Source organism: Bipolaris oryzae (assembly GCF_000523455.1).
Source record: "Bipolaris oryzae ATCC 44560 unplaced genomic scaffold scaffold_196, whole genome shotgun sequence".
NCBI classification, from domain to species: domain Eukaryota; kingdom Fungi; phylum Ascomycota; class Dothideomycetes; order Pleosporales; family Pleosporaceae; genus Bipolaris; species Bipolaris oryzae.
The window spans coordinates 15913-39671 of record NW_006911472.1 but is presented as its reverse complement, the minus strand read 5'-3'; the positions used below and the strand labels follow the sequence as shown (position 1 = coordinate 39671).

At 52.9% G+C, this 23759-nt stretch overlaps 12 protein-coding genes across 12 annotated transcripts; 6 read left to right on the top strand and 6 right to left on the bottom strand.

Annotated features, from left to right (window-relative positions):
* Window positions 1-32: 32 nt before the first annotated feature.
* COCMIDRAFT_106760 (uncharacterized protein) lies at window positions 33-2205 on the bottom strand (the record flags this gene model as incomplete). The annotated part of the gene is made up of 2 exons (XM_007694086.1): window positions 33-2014; window positions 2148-2205. 2 exons carry the CDS (start codon window positions 2203-2205, stop codon window positions 33-35), a joined length of 2040 nt encoding a protein of 679 aa, XP_007692276.1.
* A 648-nt stretch (window positions 2206-2853) lies between these two features.
* On the top strand, window positions 2854-4528 carry COCMIDRAFT_9045 (uncharacterized protein; the record flags this gene model as incomplete). Its single annotated transcript, XM_007694073.1, has 3 exons — window positions 2854-3142; window positions 3193-3233; window positions 3281-4528. The coding sequence occupies 3 exons, from the start codon at window positions 2854-2856 to the stop codon at window positions 4526-4528; spliced, it is 1578 nt and encodes a 525-aa protein (XP_007692263.1).
* A 165-nt stretch (window positions 4529-4693) lies between these two features.
* Window positions 4694-9982, bottom strand: COCMIDRAFT_9044 (uncharacterized protein; the record flags this gene model as incomplete). Its single annotated transcript, XM_007694072.1, has 7 exons — window positions 4694-6324; window positions 6374-6891; window positions 6940-7253; window positions 7307-7535; window positions 7581-8826; window positions 8890-9794; window positions 9858-9982. The coding sequence occupies 7 exons, from the start codon at window positions 9980-9982 to the stop codon at window positions 4694-4696; spliced, it is 4968 nt and encodes a 1655-aa protein (XP_007692262.1).
* A 760-nt stretch (window positions 9983-10742) lies between these two features.
* On the top strand, window positions 10743-12512 carry COCMIDRAFT_106724 (uncharacterized protein; the record flags this gene model as incomplete). The annotated part of the gene is made up of 1 exon (XM_007694085.1): window positions 10743-12512. The coding sequence occupies one exon, from the start codon at window positions 10743-10745 to the stop codon at window positions 12510-12512; it is 1770 nt and encodes a 589-aa protein (XP_007692275.1).
* A 306-nt stretch (window positions 12513-12818) lies between these two features.
* COCMIDRAFT_9042 (uncharacterized protein) lies at window positions 12819-13518 on the bottom strand (the record flags this gene model as incomplete). The annotated part of the gene is made up of 2 exons (XM_007694071.1): window positions 12819-13034; window positions 13168-13518. 2 exons carry the CDS (start codon window positions 13516-13518, stop codon window positions 12819-12821), a joined length of 567 nt encoding a protein of 188 aa, XP_007692261.1.
* Window positions 13519-14733: 1215 nt separating this feature from the next.
* On the bottom strand, window positions 14734-16716 carry COCMIDRAFT_106770 (uncharacterized protein; the record flags this gene model as incomplete). The annotated part of the gene is made up of 1 exon (XM_007694084.1): window positions 14734-16716. One exon carries the CDS (start codon window positions 16714-16716, stop codon window positions 14734-14736), a length of 1983 nt encoding a protein of 660 aa, XP_007692274.1.
* A 684-nt stretch (window positions 16717-17400) lies between these two features.
* Window positions 17401-17927, top strand: COCMIDRAFT_40578 (uncharacterized protein; the record flags this gene model as incomplete). The annotated part of the gene is made up of 3 exons (XM_007694080.1): window positions 17401-17415; window positions 17481-17565; window positions 17626-17927. The coding sequence occupies 3 exons, from the start codon at window positions 17401-17403 to the stop codon at window positions 17925-17927; spliced, it is 402 nt and encodes a 133-aa protein (XP_007692270.1).
* Window positions 17928-18177: 250 nt separating this feature from the next.
* COCMIDRAFT_106765 (uncharacterized protein) lies at window positions 18178-19034 on the bottom strand (the record flags this gene model as incomplete). Its single annotated transcript, XM_007694083.1, has 4 exons — window positions 18178-18237; window positions 18285-18374; window positions 18737-18908; window positions 18958-19034. 4 exons carry the CDS (start codon window positions 19032-19034, stop codon window positions 18178-18180), a joined length of 399 nt encoding a protein of 132 aa, XP_007692273.1.
* Window positions 19035-19479: 445 nt separating this feature from the next.
* On the top strand, window positions 19480-20165 carry COCMIDRAFT_40576 (uncharacterized protein; the record flags this gene model as incomplete). The annotated part of the gene is made up of 3 exons (XM_007694079.1): window positions 19480-19482; window positions 19540-19973; window positions 20024-20165. 3 exons carry the CDS (start codon window positions 19480-19482, stop codon window positions 20163-20165), a joined length of 579 nt encoding a protein of 192 aa, XP_007692269.1.
* Window positions 20166-20928: 763 nt separating this feature from the next.
* Window positions 20929-21186, top strand: COCMIDRAFT_106740 (uncharacterized protein; the record flags this gene model as incomplete). Its single annotated transcript, XM_007694082.1, has 1 exon — window positions 20929-21186. A coding segment is annotated over one exon (258 nt), but the record flags the coding sequence as incomplete, so codon positions are not given.
* A 127-nt stretch (window positions 21187-21313) lies between these two features.
* COCMIDRAFT_40575 (uncharacterized protein) lies at window positions 21314-21744 on the bottom strand (the record flags this gene model as incomplete). The annotated part of the gene is made up of 2 exons (XM_007694078.1): window positions 21314-21390; window positions 21594-21744. 2 exons carry the CDS (start codon window positions 21742-21744, stop codon window positions 21314-21316), a joined length of 228 nt encoding a protein of 75 aa, XP_007692268.1.
* Window positions 21745-22204: 460 nt separating this feature from the next.
* COCMIDRAFT_9037 (uncharacterized protein) lies at window positions 22205-23155 on the top strand (the record flags this gene model as incomplete). The annotated part of the gene is made up of 2 exons (XM_007694070.1): window positions 22205-22478; window positions 22581-23155. 2 exons carry the CDS (start codon window positions 22205-22207, stop codon window positions 23153-23155), a joined length of 849 nt encoding a protein of 282 aa, XP_007692260.1.
* Window positions 23156-23759: the final 604 nt, after the last annotated feature.

The following is a 23759-nucleotide window of genomic DNA, read 5'->3' as shown; positions in this document are numbered from 1 at the left end:
CGCAGCACTCATACGTAGACGTTTAAAAATGATTACCTCGCCTTCCTATACCTCCCCTGACTCATTTCTGCTTTCAACGCATCCTGCTGATCCGGTAATGGCGCTCTCTTCCTTACCAGACCATCGCCGCCTGCTGCACCACCTTGCCCACCTCCACCTCCAAATCCTTGCTGCTGCTGCTGTTGTTGTTGTTGCTGTTGTTGCTGCGGCTGTTGCACCGGGAGTTGGCCAGGCCATCCGGGCGGCGGCGCAGCATTGCCCAATCCACCAGGAGGTGGCGGAGGCGGAAAGCCAGGGAAACCAGGAGGAGGCATGCCGTGGGGAAGAGGCGGCATACCCGGTGGCATTCCCTGTGGGAAACCAGGGAAATTCGGGGGTGGAGGAAACGGAGGAGGAGCAGTAGCGTTTCCGCCATGAGGTGGAGGCGGGCCGTGGCCGTGGGGGAGCGGAGGAGGCGGCAGAGAGCCAGAGGCAATGAGTTGGGCAATGTGAGATGGGTCCATGCCTGAGAAGGGAGGAGGAATGGGTGCGCCGCTTGCGTTTGGTTGGGGCGGGAAAGGCATTCCTGCCGGTGGAGGTGGTGGCGGAGGAGGATGAATAGAATGTTGGCTTGCACCACCAATGCCTGGGAGAGCGCTTGAAGTGCCATCTGATGGTGCAGAGAGTCCTGGAAGTGAGAGACCTGGGGGAAGGAAGGGCGCACCGACCATGTTCCTAGACGGGAGTTTCTGGTCAACCAGGCCTTCTGCTTCATCCTCTGCTTCCTGTTCTTCTTCTTCCATCTTCTGTCGTCGGCCTTGGCTGCGGTCAAAGGTACCCTGGGCTTCTGCCGCGGCTTGGCCAATATGGTACCGATCGTTGATGTAGTTTGTATCGCCAGGTCGGGGGCGTGTCCAGAAACGAGTGACACGGTCATTGGAGCCAGAGGCGAGGATGTGGCCGAGCGGATGCCAGTCCATGGTCCAGACCGTAAAGTCGTGAGCGTATTGCAAGCTGTGTGCGGGATATATAGTTTGCGAAGGGGCGTTTTGCGAGTCTGCAGCATCATAGGGTGATATTGACGGCGGAACACCTGGGGGAGGGTTCTGCTCGTCGAGGAGGTAATGATGAATGCTGCCATCTACACCTCCCGTAGACAACAGGTTCTTGTGCATGGGGTGCCACGCCATTGTAATGATATCTTTCTCATGACCCTTGAGCAGTAAGACATCGCGCATCATTCGGATATCAAAGATGCGGGCGGTGTGATCACGGGCGCAGGTTGCTAGCATGTTTCCTTGGACAGGCTCGAACATGGTTTTTGATATTGGGTTTTTATGTCCATGAAGTGTCGTCAGACAGCGGCCTGTCCGCGGATCCCAGAACTTGACCTGGTGATCCTTTGATCCCGATACCAACAGCCCCTTGTGCGGATGCCAGTCGACCGACTTGACTTCCCATCCATGTCCTGTCAGCGTCGACTCTTCGGTACTTGACGCAAAGTCCCAGATCTTCAGTGTGGTATCGTCGGCGCATGTGACAAACTTGGAGTCAGTGGGAGCTATGGCGAGCCCCCGCACAGCCTCTGTGTGCGCCTGTATCTCTTTGACGTTGTTGAAGTTGGTCTGCCAATACTTGACGACGCCGGTCTGGTCGGCAGACAGCAGCCAGTCGTCGGTAGAGGTGTACTCGACAGCGCGAATAGCCGCCTCGTGAGCCTGCATAATGGTCTCAAAGTTGAAGCCCATGCCATTCCACAGCGTGAACTCGCCGCTAGTCGAGCCTGTGAGCAAGCGCCGCCCCTCTGGCGTCCACTTGACTACGTTGATGGGATGCTTTACTTTGTTGAGCGACGAATGTACCGCCTTTGCAGGTATGGATTCGGCAGCACTGGCGATGCGCGCTGCAGGAGGCTGCATATCGACAATGTAGCTTGCACTCGGCCGCTCCACCTCTGGTCTGGGCATGTTCTTGTACCGTGGGCGCCGATTGCGCATCCATTGCACCGTTGTCGAGCCATAGTCAGTGACGGCACCTGCAGACTCGAGTCAGCTCCCAAGGCCAATAATTGCCATGTCGCGAGCACGACACAGAAAGTGCAGTGCATGATGGATAGAAAGAGTGTCGACTGGGATTGGGGGTCAGGCATGTGCAGTAGTGATACTCACGTTTCGGTCGGGGACGCAGGCCGCCTTCGAATTCGGGGCGATGGTACTCGCGCTCCATGCTGGCTGCTGCTGCCAGACAACCTTGCCTAGCTGGTGCGCATGGGCAAGGGGATCACAGCAAAGAGGGACGACACGGAAACGAGAGGATTGGTGACGATGGGCCAGCTGCGGTTGTATGTAGAGCACAGGAAGAGTATGTACGCAAGTGGTAGTAGTACAGTGCAGCGCGTGCTTTGTCGCGTCCTACGTCCGCCAAGCCACAGAGCCACAAGATACAAGCCACACTACGCCACACGAGGCGCGTACATGGGGGGCAAGCACAAGCCACCATCCAACGGCTCTGCCTATGTTCTACCAAGAACTAATCCCCTCGGTACTAGGATGTGGGCGAGGTGCATCACCGTGCAGACCCCCCGCTTGGCCAACTCCCAACAGAAATTCAGACGGGCCTTCGTATCTCTCAGCAGCCCAGAATGCAGAGACCGAGGGTGGCCGTCATGGCGGGCTTGTCCCAGCTGCTGAGCATACAAATCCACCTCGCCCGCCACAGCCCACGCTCACGCTCAAACAAGCCTCTTCCCGCCCTTGTGCTTGCCGCACCTTTCCACAAGCCCCAGTCGCTACTACCACCCTGAGCCATTGCGCTCTGGGCACAAGTCGCCTTGCCTTATATACTACTACTAACCAGTCGCCTTGCCCTCCCATCATGACGACAATCACCCAGATGGCCTCCTCTTCTGCCACTGACGCCTCTCCTTTCCCCCCTGCCGCCAACACTGCCGTCTTCCGGGGAAAGGACGCCTCAGAATCCGCGACTCCTACTGCGACCACCACGACAATTACCACCACCAACAAAACCACCAAATTCGCCCGCGACACAAAATATCGCCATGTCTTCGCCACACACGCCCTGACGCGCACCTCGTGCCTGAGCCACGATGCAGACAAGAGCCCCAGTTTTGTTGGCTTCAGGAATCTCATGATCCTGGTGCTCAGTACGCATTCCCCAACTCCAACCACTCTCGCCCATGGCTAACAGGACTAGTCGTGTCCAACTTGCGATTGATGATTGTGAACCTACAAAAGGTGCGTCTCCGCTATGCATTCGTCTTTGACCATGCTAACCTGACCAGTATGGTGTCCTTATATGTCTCTCCTGTCACGACTACAGCCGCTCCGACGTCACCACCGGCCTGCTCCTCTACCTCCTCGTCCCTGCCCACCTGTTCGTCACATACCTCATCGAACTGGCCGCCGCCTGGCAGGCCAACCGAGCGCATGCCCGCATCGCCGGGGAGCATGACAACGATTGTCCCGCCAAGTACGCAGCAGCACTGCGCAGTTTCAACTTGACCTGGTACATGATAGCCTTCTTCCACAGCGTTAATGCTGTCGCAAATCTCTACATCGCCACAAAGTATGTCTACTACGACATCTACCACCCGGGAATTGGCACCCTATGCGAACTGCACGCCGTCATCGTCTTCTTGAAGTGCGCTTCATACGCACTCACGAACCGCGACCTGCGCCATGCCTACCTCCACCCAAAACAGGCCGATCCGCTTCCTGAGCTATACAGTTCGTGCCCATACCCGCAAAACATCAACATGAAGAACCTCTGCTACTTTTGGTGGGCACCGACTCTTGTCTACCAGCCTGTTTATCCCCGAACGGACAGAGTACGCTGGGACTTTGTCTTCAAACGATTGCTCGAGGTGGCGGGCCTCAGCATCGTCATCTGGATTGCATCAGCTCAATACGCTGCGCCACTGTTGCAAAACTCCCTCGACAAGGTCCTCACCCTCAACTTCACCTCTATTGTCGAGCGCGTCATGAAGCTCTCCACCATCTCCGTATTTTGCTGGCTCTGCGGCTTCTTTGCTCTTTTCCAGTCGGCGCTCAATGCCCTTGCCGAAGTAATGCGTTTTGGCGACCGGGAATTCTACGGTGACTGGTGGAATGTGTCGTCTATTCGCACCTACTGGACAACTTGGAACAAACCGGTGACAAACTTCATGCGTCGGCACATCTACTCTCCTTTAGTCGGTCGTGGTATTCCTCCTCCCGTGGCCCAGATCCTTGTCTTCTTCTTCTCCGGTGTACTCCACGAGCTGCTTGTCGGAGTGCCCACGCATAACATCATTGGTGTGGCATTTGCGGGCATGATGATTCAGATTCCACTCATTGCGCTCACCGATGTCATCCAGAAGATTAGGTGCATTCAAGGTAAGGTTGCAGGTAACATGATCTTCTGGGTCAGTTTTTGTCTTGTGGGACAGCCGCTCGCCGCCTTGCTTTATTTCTTTGCATGGCAGGCCAAGTATGGGAGTGTGAGCCGGCAAGTAAGCGATAGTCCCATCAACATGTTTTATCGGCGGTAAACACTTTGCGTGATAATTCTACCGTCTCTCAAACTTTCTTTTTGTGGGGATGACATTGCTTCCTTTCTTGCCAGCTGTTCATTTATTGTTGATCATTTTGGAAATCAACTCTTTACTTCATTCTATTTCTGACCTGAAAAACGTGACTCACTCGAATTGTGCACCTCATACTTCGTCCAGGCTCTCCTTGATTTTGCCCAGCACCCGCAACACCTCCTTCTCTACCACCTTTTCTATCTTCTCAATCCACAAGCCATGAACGCCCTTGTTCTTTGCCACATGCAAAAATTTGCCCAGTGCCACCATCATGTTACCCTTTGTCTTCACATCACCCCATCCCATGACTACCTCGGCCCCGCAAAAGACTCGCATCCCCAGCGTAAAGACTTCGGCTTTCGAACTCCATCCTAACGCCCCATCTTCTTCCTTAGTCGCAGTTTCTGTGAGCGCAGCCAGGCCATCCGCCACCCATTTTGCCAGTCCTGACTTCAACGTCAAAGAGACAGACGAGGCAGGCAGGTGAAGTAATACGCGCGACCAGAGGAGCACATCCAAAACATCGTCCTTGTACAGATTCTGCTTCTCTTGCGCAAACAACGCCATGTCTTCTTGCCTCTCCCGCGCGAATGTCTCGACAAAAGGCGTGGAAAAGAGTGCTTCTCCCGTGGTACTGGCATTTGCCAGACGGTGCAGAGCCTGAGCAGCCAATACACCTCCCGATGTTGAGTGGAAAGTATTACATGTAAACAGCGCTAAACGATAGCTGCTCAGTATCGGCACGGTATCTTTGCACACCAACGTCGTGTATCCCTGGGCGCGAAGCAAATTCCCCGTTGTGCGCGCCGCTAGATCACGGATTTCGTCGTCGTCGTCATTGAGGAGGTCGTAGAGAACCAGGCTGAGACTCAGGAGTAAGGCGCGTGCCGCGTTTGATATGGGGCGTGCGGTCAGAGTGGAGTGCAGTGCGTATAGAGACTGGACTGCAGCGAAGCGTGTGTCAAAGGGATTCGTGTCAATGATTGTCTTGCGAAGAAGACGGATCCATCGTGACATTGCGGATAGGACGTCTTTGCGCTGCTCAGCTAGAGAAGCGTATGCGTGGTCGAGGAAGAAAGCGACGAGATGCAAGCCGCTTTGCATGTTTGATGGCGGTCCATCGAGACACTGGGATTCTAGCTTGGCCAAGGTGAGTATGATCTGTTCTGGTGTAGTGAGAGAGAAAAACTTGTGGTGGAGGCGTTGGCTGTTTGTGAGGGCCGAGGCGAGTGCATATTGGGCGGCTGAGATTACTTCTGCGTCTGTGGCTTCGAAGATGACACGGTGAATGTGGCATAGTACCAAGGAGAGCGGAATGGTCAAGTCTTCAGACGGCGTAGACTTCATTATAGTGTCTAGTGTGCGTAGAGCGGTTAGACAAGTATCTGGGTCTTGGGCTGCGAGAAGCATCAGAGCGTCGCCAATGCTTTGATATTCGTCTGAGACCATGATGCCAAGTGAAGTTTGCCGCATGATTACGCGGTCAATGGTGAAGACTTGGGCCAAAGAACTGCGGAATAGATCGTCTCCGTGATGTTTACTAGGTCCGATATTGAATTCGGGACCAATGGAGACGGACCCGGCAAGGTCAGCCCAGCTATCCATCACCGAGACGGTATTGGTTTGGCGGAGCATATTCATGCCACACAAGCCGACAACGTCTAGGAAGGCGGATTTGACAAACATACAATTGCTTGAAGCGTACCATATGGGTCCATTTCTGCAAATCTGTTGCATTACACTTGCAAAGCGGTCCAGGGCTGTAAATGGTTAGTTTGATCGTGGGACTGAATGAAAGGGAAAACCCACTAAATTGGCTCGAGTTGCGAAGAATATTTTTCAACAAATACTTCACCACCAGGAGCATTCCATGCTGTCCATTGCGGCTGACAGGGGCATTGCCCAGGATGAGACCAAGGGCCTCAACCCCCTCATTTGGGGAACATAGCGACACATAAGTTCTTGCGGCCATGTCTCGCATGTGCCAATGCGGGCTTGGAATAAGCTCCTTGACTAATTCCCGCATCTTTGAAATATATTCAGGCGGTGGTCTTGCTTGACGCAGAATCTGGAGGGCTGGAAAGACACCCTCAGCGCCATGCAGATCAAGAGGCGAGCTGCCCGTCTCGGGCGTGTCCATAATCTTTCGGTTGCCATTCGGCTTCAGTAATTCAAGCAATATTGTGACGAGGCTGGGGTAATTGTCGTAAGAAAAGCGTGACGTCTTAGCTCGATCGTGTTCTTTCCAATCTTGAGCTTCATCACTGCCAAGCAACCTCTCTATAAGGGCTTTGAACAGCATTAGACTACAGTTGCGAAGAGGCCATCTACGGCAGAAGTCAGTGTGGAGCAAGACAAAAATCAGACCTTCTTACATAGGTGAGCTGAGTGTTTTTGCGGCTAACTCAAGACCCTGGCCAATGTATGCTTCGGAAACGACACTGAGCTTGGAGGTGGTAAATATCTCCTTGATGCAATTAAGTGCATGTACTTGCGGAAGACGACTCTCTTCAATGTTTGCGCTTCGTGCTTCGACCAGTGTTTCTGCAGTAAGATCCTTCATCGCTCGAGGGAAGAGGTCGCCGTTGGTCTGTGGCTCAGCAGCCAATAGGGCAGACATGGCCGCTGGGATACCTGCAGATCTCCGAGTGATGGCATCGGACTTGTCTTGAATAGATCGTAGGGTTTCCTAGTATACGTTAAAACAAATGCTTTGAAATTTTACACAATCTCGTGATGTACCTGATACCACGCTTCTGGCAACGCGCGAAGAGAGGGAATACTCGACGTTACACAACGACGACAGAAAACTACAAAGGTCTGGGATACAGTCGAGAAGGCGCCTCGATGCCGCAGCTCCAACAGCTGGGTGAAACATAGCCGCCCTAGCTTTTCGAAGAGCTGCGGTGTTACAAGATCACCCTCTGCATCACCCACGGGGGCTTTTGAAATGATGGTTCTAAGTAAGACACTACAAGATGTTAATAAAACTCCTCGGAAGTCACCAATTACTTACCTTGCTTCCTTGAGACCTCTCCATGAGTAGCTCAGAATTTCTTTGGTGTCTAAACTTCCCTCGTCTTCCAACTCTTCAGGAATGTGCCCTTCTGGCGCATCTGCACATAGGACGTGGTAAACGCAGTTCCATAGGCTCTCGATGCTTTCTACAACATCGCCATGAAGACGTTTCCAATTGATGAAGGCACCTGGTGACATGTCTGATACGAAAGCATAGAAGTCAGGCTGATCCACCACATATCGCAATGCCGCAAAGATACCATGTACAGGCTGTCCATCAACAGCCTGCGAAAGATCTTTATGTGCTATAGCCAACGTATCCTTGAGCTGTTTCTGGAGATGCTCAAAAATTTGGAACTTTGTAGAAAAGTAAGAACTCCCTAGAGCTACTTCTCCGTTCTCTGCAGAGCTGAAGATCATTCCATAGGCTCGAGCAACACCGTCCGCTTGGTCAGCTCGTCCGGTCCGGAGCATGATGGTCTCTGCTCGTACGATGAATGAGGGAACTGCCGACATCACACGTCTTTTACCCAGTTCTGGTAAGGCTGATAAGCAGAGCTGTAGAACTGACACGGCCGCATCTCGAACGTCATCAAAGGGGTCTAGTATCAGATCCAGTAGCGATCGGATCAGCTTATTGTTTCCAATCTGAATTCCATGAGCCCAGTTCAACTGCCCTTGCGCTGACTTTGAGAGACTATTGTTTGGAACGCCAGGATCCACGCCTGAACGTAGCACAATGATAAGAGACCTAAGGGCTGTAATACGACTCTGATAGGATGCAGTTGGGCGCAGCTCCCACTCGAGAAACCTTATATACCAGACAACAAACGAAAGTGATTCCAGAAGCGAGTCTTGCTGCTTGGGATGGGAAACGGAGATATCGGAATCGAATGCGGTTTTTGGAAAAGGCAGTCGCGCTTGATCAGCAACTCTATTTTTCAGCATTCCTTTCGAAAGAGTGGCTGTGCTTGCCCTTAGGCGGTCGAACAACTTTTGTGTATATCCATGTACCTCTCTTCGAAAGTTGGCGTCTGTATCGGTATGTAGGTGAATGAGGTTACGCTTCAATGCTTGAAAGACGCTACTGCTGACAACTCTTGTGACAGAAGTTGAGTAGACTGAGAGAAACATCCCTGCAAGCCTGACTTCGGGCTCGGGATCAGTCATCCATTTGCCTGCGATGTTGTCAGGCAAATAAATAGCGCCATCGCGAATTTCTATGCTACTCCGCACTTTGCAATCTGAATGGTCAGTAAGTAAATGTCTGAACACATTAATATCGAATCACGGTGCCGTCTTCTTACCGTAGTCTTTTACGATGGTCAGCTCTTTACCAGTTGCAATTGCTGCAAGCAAGATTCTGAATTCCATTGGTCCATCAATATATGAAGTAAATCTGCTAGGCTCCGATAGTTCTTCTGGTAGCACACCATTGTGCGGAATGTATGAACCAAAGTGAAGGTACGATAGAAATGGTGTGTATTCGGCAATGTTTGGTAGGAAACAGTGAGGAAATACATGGGTCTTGAATTCCTGTATCCGATCCGGCCAGTCTCGTAAAGTTTCCGCTACCGGTTCTATCCAAAGCGGTAGGTGCCTGCCATTGGCTTCCTGCTTCCAATAATCTGGAGAGGTGCGAGCCTTTGTGAGGAAGTTCTTGATCAAATGGCCTGCAGATAGGGAAGTGTCATGATGAACGACCCAGGCAAGAAAGGACAGAAAGACCGTCTGGGAAGTTGCCATATCTTCGGTTGCACCAGATGAGTGCTTCGCCTGTTTTCTGTAAAGATCCACCAACTCCGATACTGAGACCACTTCCTTGAGCAAAAAGTGCGCAAGACCTTGTAAAGCTGGCTTTACTTTGATCCTATCTTCACGCTCACAGATGATATCCAGAAAACAGGCAGTAGCTTCTTCTCGAAGCTCGATCGCGCGTAGGCTTTGGTCTCTGGTAATCACACTTGTAAGAACTAAAAGCATCTGCCTCATCGACTTGCCTTTTGCGTCGCCGGATCGCTGAAGATAGATGTTGAAGGCTTTGATAAAAATTGCATCATTTAGAATCTCTTCCCGCGCGTATTGGCATTGAGAATTTGTACAGTGCTCAATGATTGCGCATAGTGCATTCGAGGCAGCTGCACGATGACTGTTCTCCAAATCTGCCAGATCTGCAGTTTCCAGAACAGGAATAAGAATTCTGTAAAGTTCTCTAAGACTTTGTTAGTCTTGTTCGATATCATCAAAGCAAAGCACACGGACTTTGCATGCTTACTTCACACCAGCAGCCGCCTCTTCCTGTTCGAAATTAGGCAAGACCTTGGCCACATTTTTTGCCAAATCCCTCAGTGCCTTGTCAGGTACTGGTATCTCGGGGCCTTCGGATACTCCTTGGGTCATTTTGGAGAATAGACTTAAAATTCAATGTCGCAAGTGCATCGGGTTCGATACATTTCATGGGCGTGGTTTCCTTCAAGAGTGTGGGGGCATGATGACTCAGCGGCAAATCCTGCAAATTCGGCAATCGACACTTGATACATCTACGAGGACGAGTATGCACGACCCAAAATTGGTTAGCGCAACACACTTGTTACAAGTACTTTGGGAAGTAGTGCCTGACTCAGGATTCTATCTGACTTCCTTGTAATCCACCTGTCGTTTGCTGACCTTTGATGATGAGTAGCAACATGCTGACGGGAAAAACGCTCAGTTCAAATTCAGCCACTGTTGTCTTTCTGTTGCAACCATATCGATTTCAGGCATCTGACTCTCACGAGAGAGAATTGTCAAGATAGACATATAGATATGCGTTCTGTCGAGAGATCTCTCACCTCATCTGCCTGTATCTCTGGCAGTAGATCTAAAACATCTATCGACTTCTATAGCACTGATGTTTTCGGAGGGCCTCACCAAGTGAAGTCAACTTTACCAAGCCTTACCTCGTTTTTAGTGCCACATGAAGCCTAAGCTCTTACTAAAGCTTCACTATCTCTCTGGTAGCAAGTTCTATACATTTGATCTATAAACCTGGTGAGTCCACTGCTACCGAGAGCAGGCATCCTAGAAGCTCAGCAATCGAATCCACATCCCTCCGCATAGTGCAGAGAAATCATCGGTCCTTCTTACAACAAGCAGACCAGACATCTAGAAGGCTGTTAAGATGTCATCCCGAAATAACTTTTCAGCATATACCGCTAAGGCAAATGCTGCTACGTCAAAGAAGCGGCCGTTGCCAATTGACACTTCTAGCAGTGCTATGAAGCGACCGAAGACTAAAGGCGGCTTTATATGGGATAGCGATGATAACGATGACAACGATATGAAAGATGTGAATGATCACGTTTGTGCTTCTCCGAGACCAGCTTTGCTACAAGACACCTTACAGACAAAGCCTACCCCAAAATCCCTCCCAACAAAGCAGCTCGATAAGTCTCGCATTCGGGCACTTTTGGGCAAGAACAAAGAGTTGGATCAGAACAAACTACAGGCATTACCACCGAGTCCGGCTCAACAACCTTTGCAGCAATCTGTGAGTACTGCTGCTCATTCGGCACTACCAGTACCTACCAAGAGCCCACAAGAAAATCCCCTCCCAAAAGGACAGAATGAGAAGGCGAAAGTTGCTCAGAAGCCTGGGAAAACACTTCCTGTGTTAAGAGAGATGGGTGCTTTGAGGCAGTTTAATGCTGTAAAACCCAGGAGCAGAGCCGATATACTCGAAACCACCGAAGAAAAACCCTCGTTCATTGAAGGGGTTCGTCCGATAACTCATCATAGACAACTAAACAGCGACTCGAAACCCGAGAAGCAAGGCTTGGGCAATTTTAGCGCTTTGCAAAAGCCCACACGACTTCCTAAATCAGTTTCATCTTCCTCGAAGCAAATTTTACCAAAAGTTAAGGCTTCTGGCATTCTATGTGGTACTGGCGATATCAATAACGCGAGCTCCAAGAAGCAGGATATGTTTCTGGCTAGCACTAGGATGAACACAAAGGCTGGTAAGGAAAGTCCAGATTGCACGCCTGTAACTAGCCCCGTCTTTAAAACGTGTTCAGCAGTAGATGCCGACAAAGCATCTCCACCGGTTGTTCGTGTAGGAACCCCAGATGCCCAAGCAAGCAGCAGCAGCAGCAGCAGGATTTTGGATCTCAGTCAATGTCCCGGAATCTCTGCAGATGCAATACCTTATTTTGAGTATTCAATCTCTCAAAAGCAGTGGTACAGTGAGCAGGACGAGAAAGAGGCTTTGGTTAGTGAAATAACTGTACGTCCGTTTACCAGTATGCTTGATGCAAATGCACAGGCGGAGAGATATTTTCAGAGCAAACAACAACATCCGGGCTACATGACCATCGAGCAGAGCAGCAAACGAGACGAACACGGCTGCATGATTCTGACTGGCATCATAGCGCCTTTCGAATACCCAGCCAAAAAACAATATACGCAGATATATGTCAAACGCGATTACGTTTCCGAGTTGGCAAACCAGACGCATCATTCCGTTAAGGATACGTTCTTCATATCGGATACTGTCTACGTTTTGAGGTTGTTCAAGCTGCTCGACTCTGATGATTCCGATGCAAACTCCGACGCGGAGTCAGACAGTAGAAAAGGCAAGGTTAGCGAACCTGTCCGTGTGTACCGTCCTCACGGGCGCCCAGAGGTGTACACTACCTTACAAGCTGCGAACCATGCTGCTAGAAGCCTTCAAATCGAGCTCGGCCACGAAAAGAACCCAACAAATGCAATGACCAAGAAGTATCAGGAACAGGACTTGAAGAAACTCAACGCGAAGGCACTTGCACTTGCGGCAGCTGGAGAAGATGAAGATGGATGCTGGCATAGCAAGTTCAACGCTCGCGGCTTGGGAGGAGATAAACTTGAGCTGGTGGTCGAGAAGGCAGGGATCTGCGGACCGAGGAATATTTGATGAGCGTGGCTGGAGAGGAGATGCTCAGGAAGCGGCATTACATTATGATACTGTAGTTGAGGGCGTATGGGAATAATCAGGTGTGCTCCTGGTGCGATTCTCATATGACATCTCATATGTCATCTCATACTTCTATGAGGTCTTGGTATATCAAAAGGACTAGAATGCATCATTTACTCCATATCGTATCATAGTCGGTGCAGAAGAAGAAGAAGAGAAAAGAACAAAAGGAATATACAAAACTACATAGCACAGCCCCCTCTAAAAGTCTTCCTCTACCCCATCTAAGCCACACAAAGCACCCAGCTAGCATTCCCGCCACGCAAGCGTCCACCTCGCATGCTTGAAATCATATTTCCCAAACTCGCCCTGCACAACCGGTCGAAAGTTGACATTCAGAATCCCCGGATTGCCATCTGACCCCGTGCACCTGGACCACTTGAGATCCGAAGCGCTACTCCGCACCGTAACGTAATCCTTGACGTCTGGCCCTGTACTCATCAAGCCACCTGAGAGAAGACCCTGTAGCGGAGAAAAAAAAGCAAAAACAGTCAGTCATGTTTGTCCTTTTTCCGGGAGAACGAGGTGTGTGATCGACTTTTCAAAGCGTAGGAAAAGAAAAAAGAACAATAGAGAAGAAGAAGAAAAAACTTACCGTATCCCCCGCATTCTCGCTCCAAAAAACTTGCGTAAGCGTATTCACCCCGCTGTTTCCTTTCAACTCCACATTGCCCGCGTAATCCGCCTGCTGGAGCGCAACCTGCCAGCCAGGACTTGCACCAGAAGACTGAATGTGTACGCCACAATTGTTCGTCGAGTCGCCTTTGAGCTGGGAAAAGGACACGCCGGCCGAGTCCCCGAGAGTCGTCGTGTCGGACGTGACAGAGCCCGAGTCGTTGGGGCAGCCGGAGCCGGAGAAGACAAGGCGCGTTATTGTTGGGGGAGTAGGAGGAGCGGCGACGGCGAGGAGCGCGAGGCTAAGAAACGGAAGGATGCGGGCGTGCATTTTTTTCTTTTCTTTTCTTCCTTGGGGAATCGGTAGAGACGGGGGAAAAGGGGAAAAAGAAACGATGCCAGAGGCGGTCTGTGTGAGCAAGAAAAGGGATGGGAAAGAATGAACGTGTCGTTCCTTATGGTAAATGGGCTATCAAGACTTTGATCGTAAAAATATGCTTCTCAATCCACTCTCACGAAACGGAAAAAAAGAAAAGAAAATCAATGAACCCTCTCTCCTTTATATACCCCGTTTCCTCCCTGCCTCACTTGCTTCAATCTCCGCAATCACTTTATCATCAACCTTCCTCCCCCATTTCCTCCCTAGTAAACTGTAAAAAGAAAAATCCCGTCCCTGGTAGATCCCACCCACTCAACTTTCGATATGGCTTCTCCCGTCAACCGCATATAGAGTCCATTTTCCCCCGCCCCCCCCCCTCCTCTAATATAACCGCTCCGTGTGTTGCGCTCTGGACCCAAGTCCCCCATCCGGGCCTTACGAGCATTTATCCAAATTAAGCGAGTGGACGGAGTGGCCAATGAGCGGATGCGGTGGCACCTGTGTACCGCGATAACGTTCGTATAGTGTAGGGCCTTCTAGAACGTCCTTTGTTTGGAATTTAAAAATTATATTTAGGCTTTTGCCTTTCTTACTGCCTCTTCTCCTCCCTCTCGCGGTGTATGTGCTGTGGATATGTTCTTGGAGTGCAAGACGAACAGCATGTTGAAGAGCAATAAACTCTGGTCTTCGTTCCTGCTATATCAGGTCCATGTGGAGAAAAAAAAGCGATGCGTATCACTGTCGTCTCCCTTCAAGAGGCAGATGAGCGTCTGCGCGTCGTATTCGAGATTCGTGGGCTGAAAGCGCCTCGCCACTTCCTTCGTATTTGCAATGTAAGACCTGATTAATTTCATACAAAACGGTATGCTTTACTGCATGTAAGGTTCACATGCTAGTGAAAAAAAATAGATTCATCATCTACCTTCATAGGAAGCCGCTTCAATATTGTAGGTGAACTAAAAACTTGATGCCATTAATAAAACGTGTCCATGCGGTAAATCATTGTCGGATATCGTACAAGCTCCTTCGCCGAAAGCGCCTCGCTATATGCTATTTTGTGGAAAGAGTGTGTCGGAAATGTCAATATACAAAGGCCAGAGTCCACCTTCTTATTCTTCAAGTCTTTCTGTACCTTCTTTTCGAAAGCGTGGCTCTTAGATTTATGCCCTACATGGTCTTCCTGATTCTTCTTCTCTTGCGTCCACTATCAACTTCGACACTCGAACTCATGGTATCTCTAGCACTGCGCGGTGTTGAAAACCGCTCTTTGATGTTGTCTCTAATCATCTTTCTCGTCTTGTCGCGCTTCAACTGGCGCTCCTCATCTGGTGCGACAAAGCGGTGCACGGTACGATGGTCACGAATGCGTTGTTCTCGGTCATGCTTACCCTCTCTTTCCGTCTTTGGCCAGGGAAAACCATACAGTTTGGAATGACGCTCACACCGCGGGCACTCCTTGCGAGTATTATTTCCCTCCTGCTGGACAAAATCCATTTCACATGTGTGACAGTTGACCCACTTGGAGCCTTTGGCGGAGAGCATGGCATTGGAAGTCATATAGTCACCCGGTTTGCGCGTGTTCTCGACATAATCGGCCTCGTCTCCGTCTTCGATCGTAATGGGCGTTCCGACGCGGTTCTGAACGTCAAAGCGCGATTTAGAGCGAGTGGTTCGAATAACGGGGTGTGGCTTGCGCTTGACAATCTGCTGATTTCCATCGTCAAATTCGAAACTCTCAGAAAGTTCGCTGAGATCGGACATAGAGTCTGGTTCTGCTGCAGGTAGAGAGGGCCACGGGGCGTTTACCGTAGTCGTAGTAACTTCCTCCTTCACTATCGTTACTCCCAGTGTCGACTGGTCATGGATTGTCTGTGTGTCGATTTTGTCTTTTGATTCGCCGCTTTCCTGAACATGATCTTCGTCGATTGATGTGGCATCCGTCGATTCTGAAGACTTGGGCGATGCAGCCGCTATTGAAGATTGCGGCGAGATTTCCCTAGAAGAAACGGTTTCATCCGTCCTCACTGTAAGGAAACCTTCGCGCTGCTGGTTGCGCATCTCGCGTGATATTTGCGGGAGTGTGGCCAAGTTGTTGGATGGATCTTCTATGCTCGAAACAGCAATTTCCTGTCGTAATGACGATGTACTATGAGCTTTCTTCAATGCCGTCATTCGCAGCAAGTTCGACTCGTCAGGCTTTGTCGGCGAGGTCTTTTGTTCAAATTTAGCTCGCTTGGATGTCGGCATGGAGTCAGACTCGGGGTCTTCAATGGCCGAATCTTCCCACCGACGCTTTACAGACGGCTGTATGTCTTCAGAATCGACATCATCCTGTTCATGATTTGTGGTTTCGGTTTGCTCAGTAGGTTCCTCGACATCGCTGCGCTCTACTCGCTTCATTGGTGCCCATCCGTTCTGTTGCAAGCTCTCACATGTACTGCAAAGACACTCTTCGTTGTCATCACCGAAATAATCCTCGCCATATGACACAGTAATCTCCTCTCCCTCGGAAATGGGTTTTATTGCAACAATCTGCATACCGTCGTAGCCCTTGGTGGTGAGCTTCGCGTTGGCATCGCAATCATGGTTAGCGAAGCGTGCCGGGCCCAGAAAGAGAGAGCGGGTCTTCTTTCTACTGGATATGACCAAACTGAAGTCCTTGCGCTGTAGTTCCAAAGTCTTCTCTTGCTCTTCGGTCATGGCCACCTGAACGCCAGTCAGGTACTTGATCTCCTCACGTGGGTTGATGTCGCGCCGTGCGGTGATTGAGGCCTCGTGCTCTGTGATGGTGTAGCGATTCGTAGTTGTCACGTCGAACTGGCAGTCGGGCATGTAGATGTTGACATATCTGCGGAGATGTCGCCTGAACTGCTCCTGGTCACGCTCGTCTTTTAGGTCGGCCAGGAACCGACGCAGACGAGGCAACTGCAGCAATTTCTGCACGGCCTCGGCAGGATCTTTGTCCCAGATGACGTGTTGGCGAATGATGTCGGCGACGTGCTCGCCATCGAGGCCTCGCAGGGCGTTGGACCGGCTACATTTGTTCTTGCGGATGGTGAACCAGCCATAGACCTTGTCGATGACAGCGTCGGTGATGATGTCGTCGAAAGTCGCGAGCTTGTCCAGCGTGAGCTTGGTCGAGGGCGCCATGGCGGCGCAGTGGCCGGGAAAGGGGAGGCGGATGTCGATGGGCGAGCAGGAGTGGTCTCAAGTGGTGTGGACAGTGGAAATGGTTGCGGGCGTGGTTGCGAAAGGGGTGATTGGCAGTGCTCGCTGACGTGAATGGGGGCCGGGTGGTGAGCAGAGGCGCGGCATGCGATCAGTGGCGTACGACTATAACAGCAGGCGCAGAACAAGGAAAGGGAAGGAGCGTCTCACGCAGTGGGAGCAGCAGCAGCAGCAGCAGCAACAACAACGACGCGTGCAAGTATGCAAAGGAAAGAGTGTCGGGCGCGCACGGAGACGACTAGGATAGAAACGGCTGGATAGTCTGGAGACCGGCGGGAGGACGAGACGAGTGACAGGGCTGGACTAATACTGGACTGCTGGGCTGGGGCTCAAAGAAGACCCCTGCCGCCTCGGTCCCAGATCTCACGCGCGGCGTGAAGGGGGTGCGTAAGCGAGAAGCGAGCCGCCTAGGGCAGTGAGAGTGAGGGTGAGGGCGAGGGCAGAGCGGGCAGACGACCGGCCGGAGAAAGGCCGGCAAGCAACTTCAACTTGGTCGTGCAACGGCGGCATTGCACGCAAATTGTTTGATCGATAACGCCGCCGCCAGCACACAGTGCACACTGCCGCCGTCGCCAGCAACCAGACAACAGAGACCAGGCGCACACGATGATTCAACTAAAGGTGTGTCTGCCCACGCTCCAAAGGGCACAGCAACAGCAACAGCAGCTCACATGCATCAAATCCAGTCACTCGTCAATTGCATCGACAACTCGGGCGCCGCAATCGTCGAGTGCGTCAACGTCCTGCGATCGAAGCGCCCTGCCAAAGTCGGTATGTGCAGCCTCCAAGACGAGGACAAAGGCCGGGGTGGATCGAGGCTGACAACAACAGGCGACCGCATCGTCGTCGTGGTGAAGAAGCAGCGCAACTTTGGCCCTGAAACCGGCAACAGCGTGTCCATCAGCGCAGCAAACAAGGTCCGGCGAGGCGATGTGCGGCACGCAGTCGTCGTACGCACCGCTAAGAAGTGGCAGCGGCCAGACGGCAGCGTCGTCAAGTTTGACGACAATGCTTGCGTCCTCATCAACAAGGCCGGCGAGCCCATCGGATCCAGAGTCAGTGGCGTCGTCGCTGCAGAATTGAGGCAGAAGCAATGGTCCAAAATCTTGTCCCTCGCCCCAATGCACGTCTAAGCCAGACGAGCCAGCACAGCAAAATTCAAAAAGCAGCACCTTGTACACGTCCCATGACTGCATCCATCTTTGCACTTTCTCCCAAAGCCCAGGAACAAATGTAATATTATCATCTTCACGTCACTACGTCATACCCACGGGGTATCTAAAGGCCTCCTTTGCTTTTCTCTCCCTCCCTAAACTCCTCGCAATATTATATATTTATCATGAGAACAAACGCCAACCGCATGCATGTCATGTCGCAATTCGTCTAGTTATTGTCGGATGGGCGTGTGACGTGACCGCATCCCGCGCACACGTAGTACAGGGCCTGGTACAAAAGTCAGACATGGCTGCCAATCTTGATTGCCTACTCACCATGCCCGTCTCGGCAGTGCGCTGCTGCGACTGGAAAAAGACGGCCTCGTTCTCGCCGCACTCTGTGCATTGTTTCTGCACTCGTGGTAACTAGACGCAGGCACAGTCAGCGAGCACGCTCAAGAGCAAGCAAGCAACTGTACTGGTAGTGATGCGCACGAGGCGCGCATTCAGGGTGTATGCTTGTCATGCCACATTTCCTCGTCAAAATCGTCGTAGTCGTCATACATGTCCTCGTCGCCGCCCATGTCTTGCTGAGCGAATGCTGCCTGCGGGTCCTCGTCCTCGGCCTCGAGCACAAAGCCGGGGGCCGGTTCCTCGCCGCACTCTTCACACATGATGGGCATGCCACACATGGTGCAGCAGGGCATCTCTTCACACAGGGCTTCTTGGGCTTCTCGGGCTGCTTGTGCTGCTTGCGCTGCTTGTACATCGGACAGGGAAGGACCAACCGTGGGATCTTGGGCAACCTCCGCTGTCACGCCGGCCGTGGCTCCGACCGTCGAGGCGATTTCGTGACGCATCACGCAAGACGAGGGTGCTTCCTCGGTGAAGTTGCAGGTGCGGCACGCAAAAAGCAACTTGTTCTCGGACTTGTCTTCGCGGGGAAACAGGAGGTTGGAGCTGCCTCTGGTCAGCGGTTTGCCCTGTCTGGCAGGGCGGCAAGGCTCACCATTCCGAGCAAAAGCGGAAGAGAATGGGCTCTTTGCCGCCTTTGACACCGCTCGTCTGGGCTGCTGGGGACGACATGTTGGCGGTAGGGGTGTTAGACAGTAGACAGGAAGGGGGGGTCCGTCGTGTGCTGGTGGTACACTAGTTGGCGTACGTAAAGGTGGTAGTTTCTGTGCAGTCGCGCCCGTGTTGACAATTGCACGTCCTGAGAAGGAAGACTGGGGGTCGAGACATGGGCGTGGGCTGACTACGCAGTATTGCTGTGACTGAGCGCGGGCCACCCCACTTGGCTCGCGCCGCCTCTGTTGCCGTGCTGCGTGCAGGCCCTTTGTTTGGCAAAGAGCCCCCCCCCGCATTGTCGACTTGGGACTGCCGATCGCCCTGGCCACCGCCTTCAATTCCAGACGTCGCTCCACGCTGCCTCCTTTGACTGCCCCCTGCAAAGACTCCCATCACACTCTGCGCCGCTCCGTCTATACTGCATCAAACTCTGGTTGCGCCCATCAAGACACAAGCAGCAATCATGGTACGCATTGCGCGAGCCCGTCTCCACGCCTGCCCTTCAGCTGCTCACACGTCATAGTCGTCCGCCGAGACTGGTCTCCCCGAGGGGTGGGAGGTGCGCCGGTCGAACACGAAGAACCTGCCATACTACTTTCATGCGCAAACCAAGGACTCGCGATGGGAACCGCCTGCGGGCACCGATCCGGAGAAGCTCAAGGCGTACATGGCGGCCAACCACAGCTCCAAAGGCGTTGCGCCTGCTGCCTCTGCGCCGACCGAAGGCAAGATTCGATGTGCTCATCTGCTTGTCAAGCACCGCGACAGTAGACGCCCCGCTAGCTGGCGGGAACCCAACATCACGCGTTCGGTGGAGGAGGCTCGCGAGATGATCAAAAAGTACCACGAGCAGATCAAGGCATACGAGCAGGGCCAGAGTGATGCAAACGCAAAGTCACTGTCTGAGCTGGCAACGACCGAGTCGGACTGCAGCAGCGCCCGCAAAGGAGGCGACCTGTAAGTTGGCAGTGGGATGGGACAAGAGCTGGTTGGCTAACGATGCGCAGTGGCTTTTTTGGCAAAGGCGACATGCAGAAGGAGTTTGAGCAGGCAGCATTTGCGCTTGAAAAGGGCCAGGTCAGCGACATGGTGGAGACGGCATCAGGAGTACATTTGATCCAAAGGTGGGACGACTATCACATGAGCTGATGACGGTGCTAACGAGACGCGTGATGTATAGGCTGGAATAGTCGAGATGCCGTTCCCAATGGCCTGGAAGAGAAACGGCAAGCCCAAGCCGTTGAGATTGCTTGGACTTGGACTTGGACTTGGACTATTTGCAAAGCGCCGGGTAGGGTGATGAGGGATTTACTGGGGCGGGTGCCGGCTATGCTAGATAAAAGGGTGTCAAGCGTGGCCCAGCGTCGCACAAAAGGGCTCAAGACCAAACAATGATAAGGATGAAGTGCAATGCTACCACGGTAGGCCAATGCAAATGAGAGTCGTCATAGTCTAGCAGCTGCCGCGCGACCGAAACATGATGTGGGTGCCGGGAGGAGTACTCGTAGTAGTCTGTCGTCTGGCCGCTTGCACCATGACGTCCCGCACAGGCTCTTACTGGAGCGACAAACAGGTTCTGCACCACTTTGTTCGCGTGCTGACGACAGACAGACCACAGCAACGTGCTGGCGAGCGAGCCATGGTTCCGCGGCGCCACAAGTAACAGCAGCAGCAGCGGGAAGGGGGCGAAGATGATGTTCGCGAGCGAGCGAGCGAGCTGTCAAGGGCAAAGAGCAGGGCGAGAGCAAAGGGCGAGGAAGCTTGCTTTTGCGTCTTTTTGCCGTCGTTGTGACGATCACCCACGTCGGTGGAAGCATGTTGCACGCTAATAGACGTCGAGCCGAGTCGAGTCGAGCGATTAGGCGCAGACGGGCGTCCGCGTCTCAAACACGCCACGGCCAGACTTTTTTGAAACACGGCTGCTTTTGACGCCGTCGGGCACATACACACACACGCACATACAGCACACACTGCACACACTGCACACACACCCACACCCACAGCCCAGCCCAGCCACACGCAGCGTGTAGTGTACGCGCAGCAATCTCAAACCGTGTCAGCTCTGGGGGCTGCTGTCGGCATGCCGATGCACTGCGCACTGCGCACTGCGCACTGCGCCATGCCCTCGCCCTTGCCCTCAGCTGGCAGTTCCGGTTCATCCCGAGAATAGGATGCGGCGGCAATGACTGATGTTTCGCGTAAGTGGCTGCTTTGTTTTTTTTTTGCCCTTGCCCACCTCAGTCCACATCAGCGCGCACACACTCACACATGTCGACCAACCGTTTTCGGGGCATGCTCTAGCCCCAGACGGGCCTCTGGGCACTGCCTGGTGTGGCGCACTGCCAACGCGGTCTTTTTGGGAGCGTCTTGCATGCTGAGTAGCGTGGCCGCAAAATGCTATGCAGCAGGCATGCAGCAGGCGTGCAGCAGGCCAGGCAGGGCAGGGCAGGGCAGGACAGGCCAGGGCAGGCCAAGGCCAAGGCCAAGGGCAAGCAAGGGCGTCCGAGCGTTTGGGCTCACAACCTGCTGCGACTGTACCAACCGCCCACCCACACGCTCGACCTTAGGCCGGCGTACCTTGGCTGCCCCTCACACGGCCACCGTAACGTTTTCCCTGCATGCTGGCATCTTCCTGGGAGCGCCGGCTCTGGGCCAAATCAATGGGCCTGCGCCCTCCCAACCACTCCAGAGGCGCCTCATTTGCCGCACACGGCGCTCGCTGCCCCATTGAGCCTGCGTTAGCATTTGACGTACACCTACTTACCTACACCTAGCAGTAGTGGTAGCTGCCCGTCGGGTATATGGGAAACCGCCTAGCACCACCCTTTGATTCCCATCCGCACACCCAAACGCCGCCCGCACACTACCCGCACCCCCCTGCCTAAAACTCCACACTGCTTCCTGCTGACTCCGCTACGTCTGCCTCCCTCGATCACCAGCTTTCGCACGATCCTTTCATCCTCCCCCCTCCTCACCTCTTTCCACCTCACGCACCCTGTGGCTCCCTATAAGTACACTTTGTCTAGAAACTTCCCTCGCTGCCTACAAATACCCGTGCAAGCCCCTGCGCCCCTTCCCTTTGTGAGAGCACCGGTCAAGTACCACGCCACAGAGTCAGTTCGCTGGCCCACTCCACTCTTCATCGTGCCCACGCCACAGACCTGCTCACTCGTACCATAACGCCCGCCATGGCTACTCCACAATCTCCAAAGCCCCTCTACAACAACCCCGCCCGCCCTCGTCGCGACAGCTGCCGGCCCATGGGCGGAGCGTCGCTGTCGAGGTCGTCGTCCTACCTCAATGCCGCTCGTGTTGCTGCTCCCAAGGACGGAGATGCCTTTAGCTACAATCCCGCCCACCTGCGCCATTGGTATTGCCCCCAAGAACTCTGGCATCGCCTTCCCGAGCAAGTCCAATCCAGCCTGGCCGCTCTGCAACACGCTGGCGCTGCTGTTTTGACTGGTATGTGTTATCCTCACTCGGCCCTGTCCCATTCTTCAATCACGTGTCGTCTCGGTCCCTCACGTGCAATCCCTACCTCGGTCCGATATTAATTCCGCACAGGTTTCGAGCGACTCGACAAGCACTTGGAGAGCTCCGACGACAGTGATGTCGACGGCAAACCTGCCGCTGACGACTCGCTGGCTCAGCTCGATCAGCTTCCGTCGCCAAGGTTTCGCACAATAAGCAATGCCAGCAGCGTCTTTCAATCCGACTCGTCTACGCCCCTCACCAGTGCCTCATCCACCTCTCAATCGGGAAGCGCATCGCCTGTGGAATCATCCCTCCCAGCCTCTCATCTCTTGTGTCCTGGCTCACCCATCTCACTCGGCGCCTCTGAGCGTTCTCGTTCGCGCGAGCGATCCTTCTCGACGCCGCTCAAGTCACATGATGCCTACTATGCAGCAGAGCTATCGCATCTACGCACTGAGGCTCTTCCCCGTCTCCGGCACAAGACTTACAAGGTGGATTCTGCATGGTCCGAGGCCAAGCCTCACATGCACGCCGACGACATCAATGCCTTTGAGAACTGGTTGGCGGAAAAGAAGTGCGCGATATTGAGTCTCAGTGAGAGGGGCAAGCGCCTTGCAAAGGCTGTGGGTATTGCCGACACTGGGCTCGGGTGGTGTGCTCCGTAGAGAGAGGCTAGCGAGGCACATGTGCTTGGCGCGGCTTTCACATGGGATCACTCAGCGTGTCCGGCACACAACGTGGCATACACAGAGTCTGCTACAGGCCCCGGGCTGCCATGCGCTAATTTTTTTATTCTCTTTACTCTCTGTTATTGCTGTTTTACTTTGTATGCATGTTTAGCGCGGAGTTGGTTGGTATTTACCGAGATAGGGATCTATGCGGGCGCCGGAATCATCCCAACTCTACTTGGACTGGAACGGCGTGTGGGAATTTTGTTTGTTTGACGCGTCCCGGATAATGAGTAACCACTGAAATTGGACTCGTATTGCTGGTTGATGCCCTGCGGTATTTTTTTTTCCCGCCGGCTGTGAACAAGTTGCTTGCTCGGGGTTGGGCCTGGCCAACCAGATTGTTGTGAGGTGCGATTAGCGAATGATAATGTTTGTATGTATGTGTGTGTATGTATGTGTAGTGGGATGTGTGTATGTGTGTGTGTGTGTGAGAGTATGTACTGCGCGCACTTGTGGTTGCTTGTGACAGGCGAGATGGAGCTGTCTCGGCCACGGAATACTGCAATGGTTGCACCACAAGACTGGTCATGTGGCATTG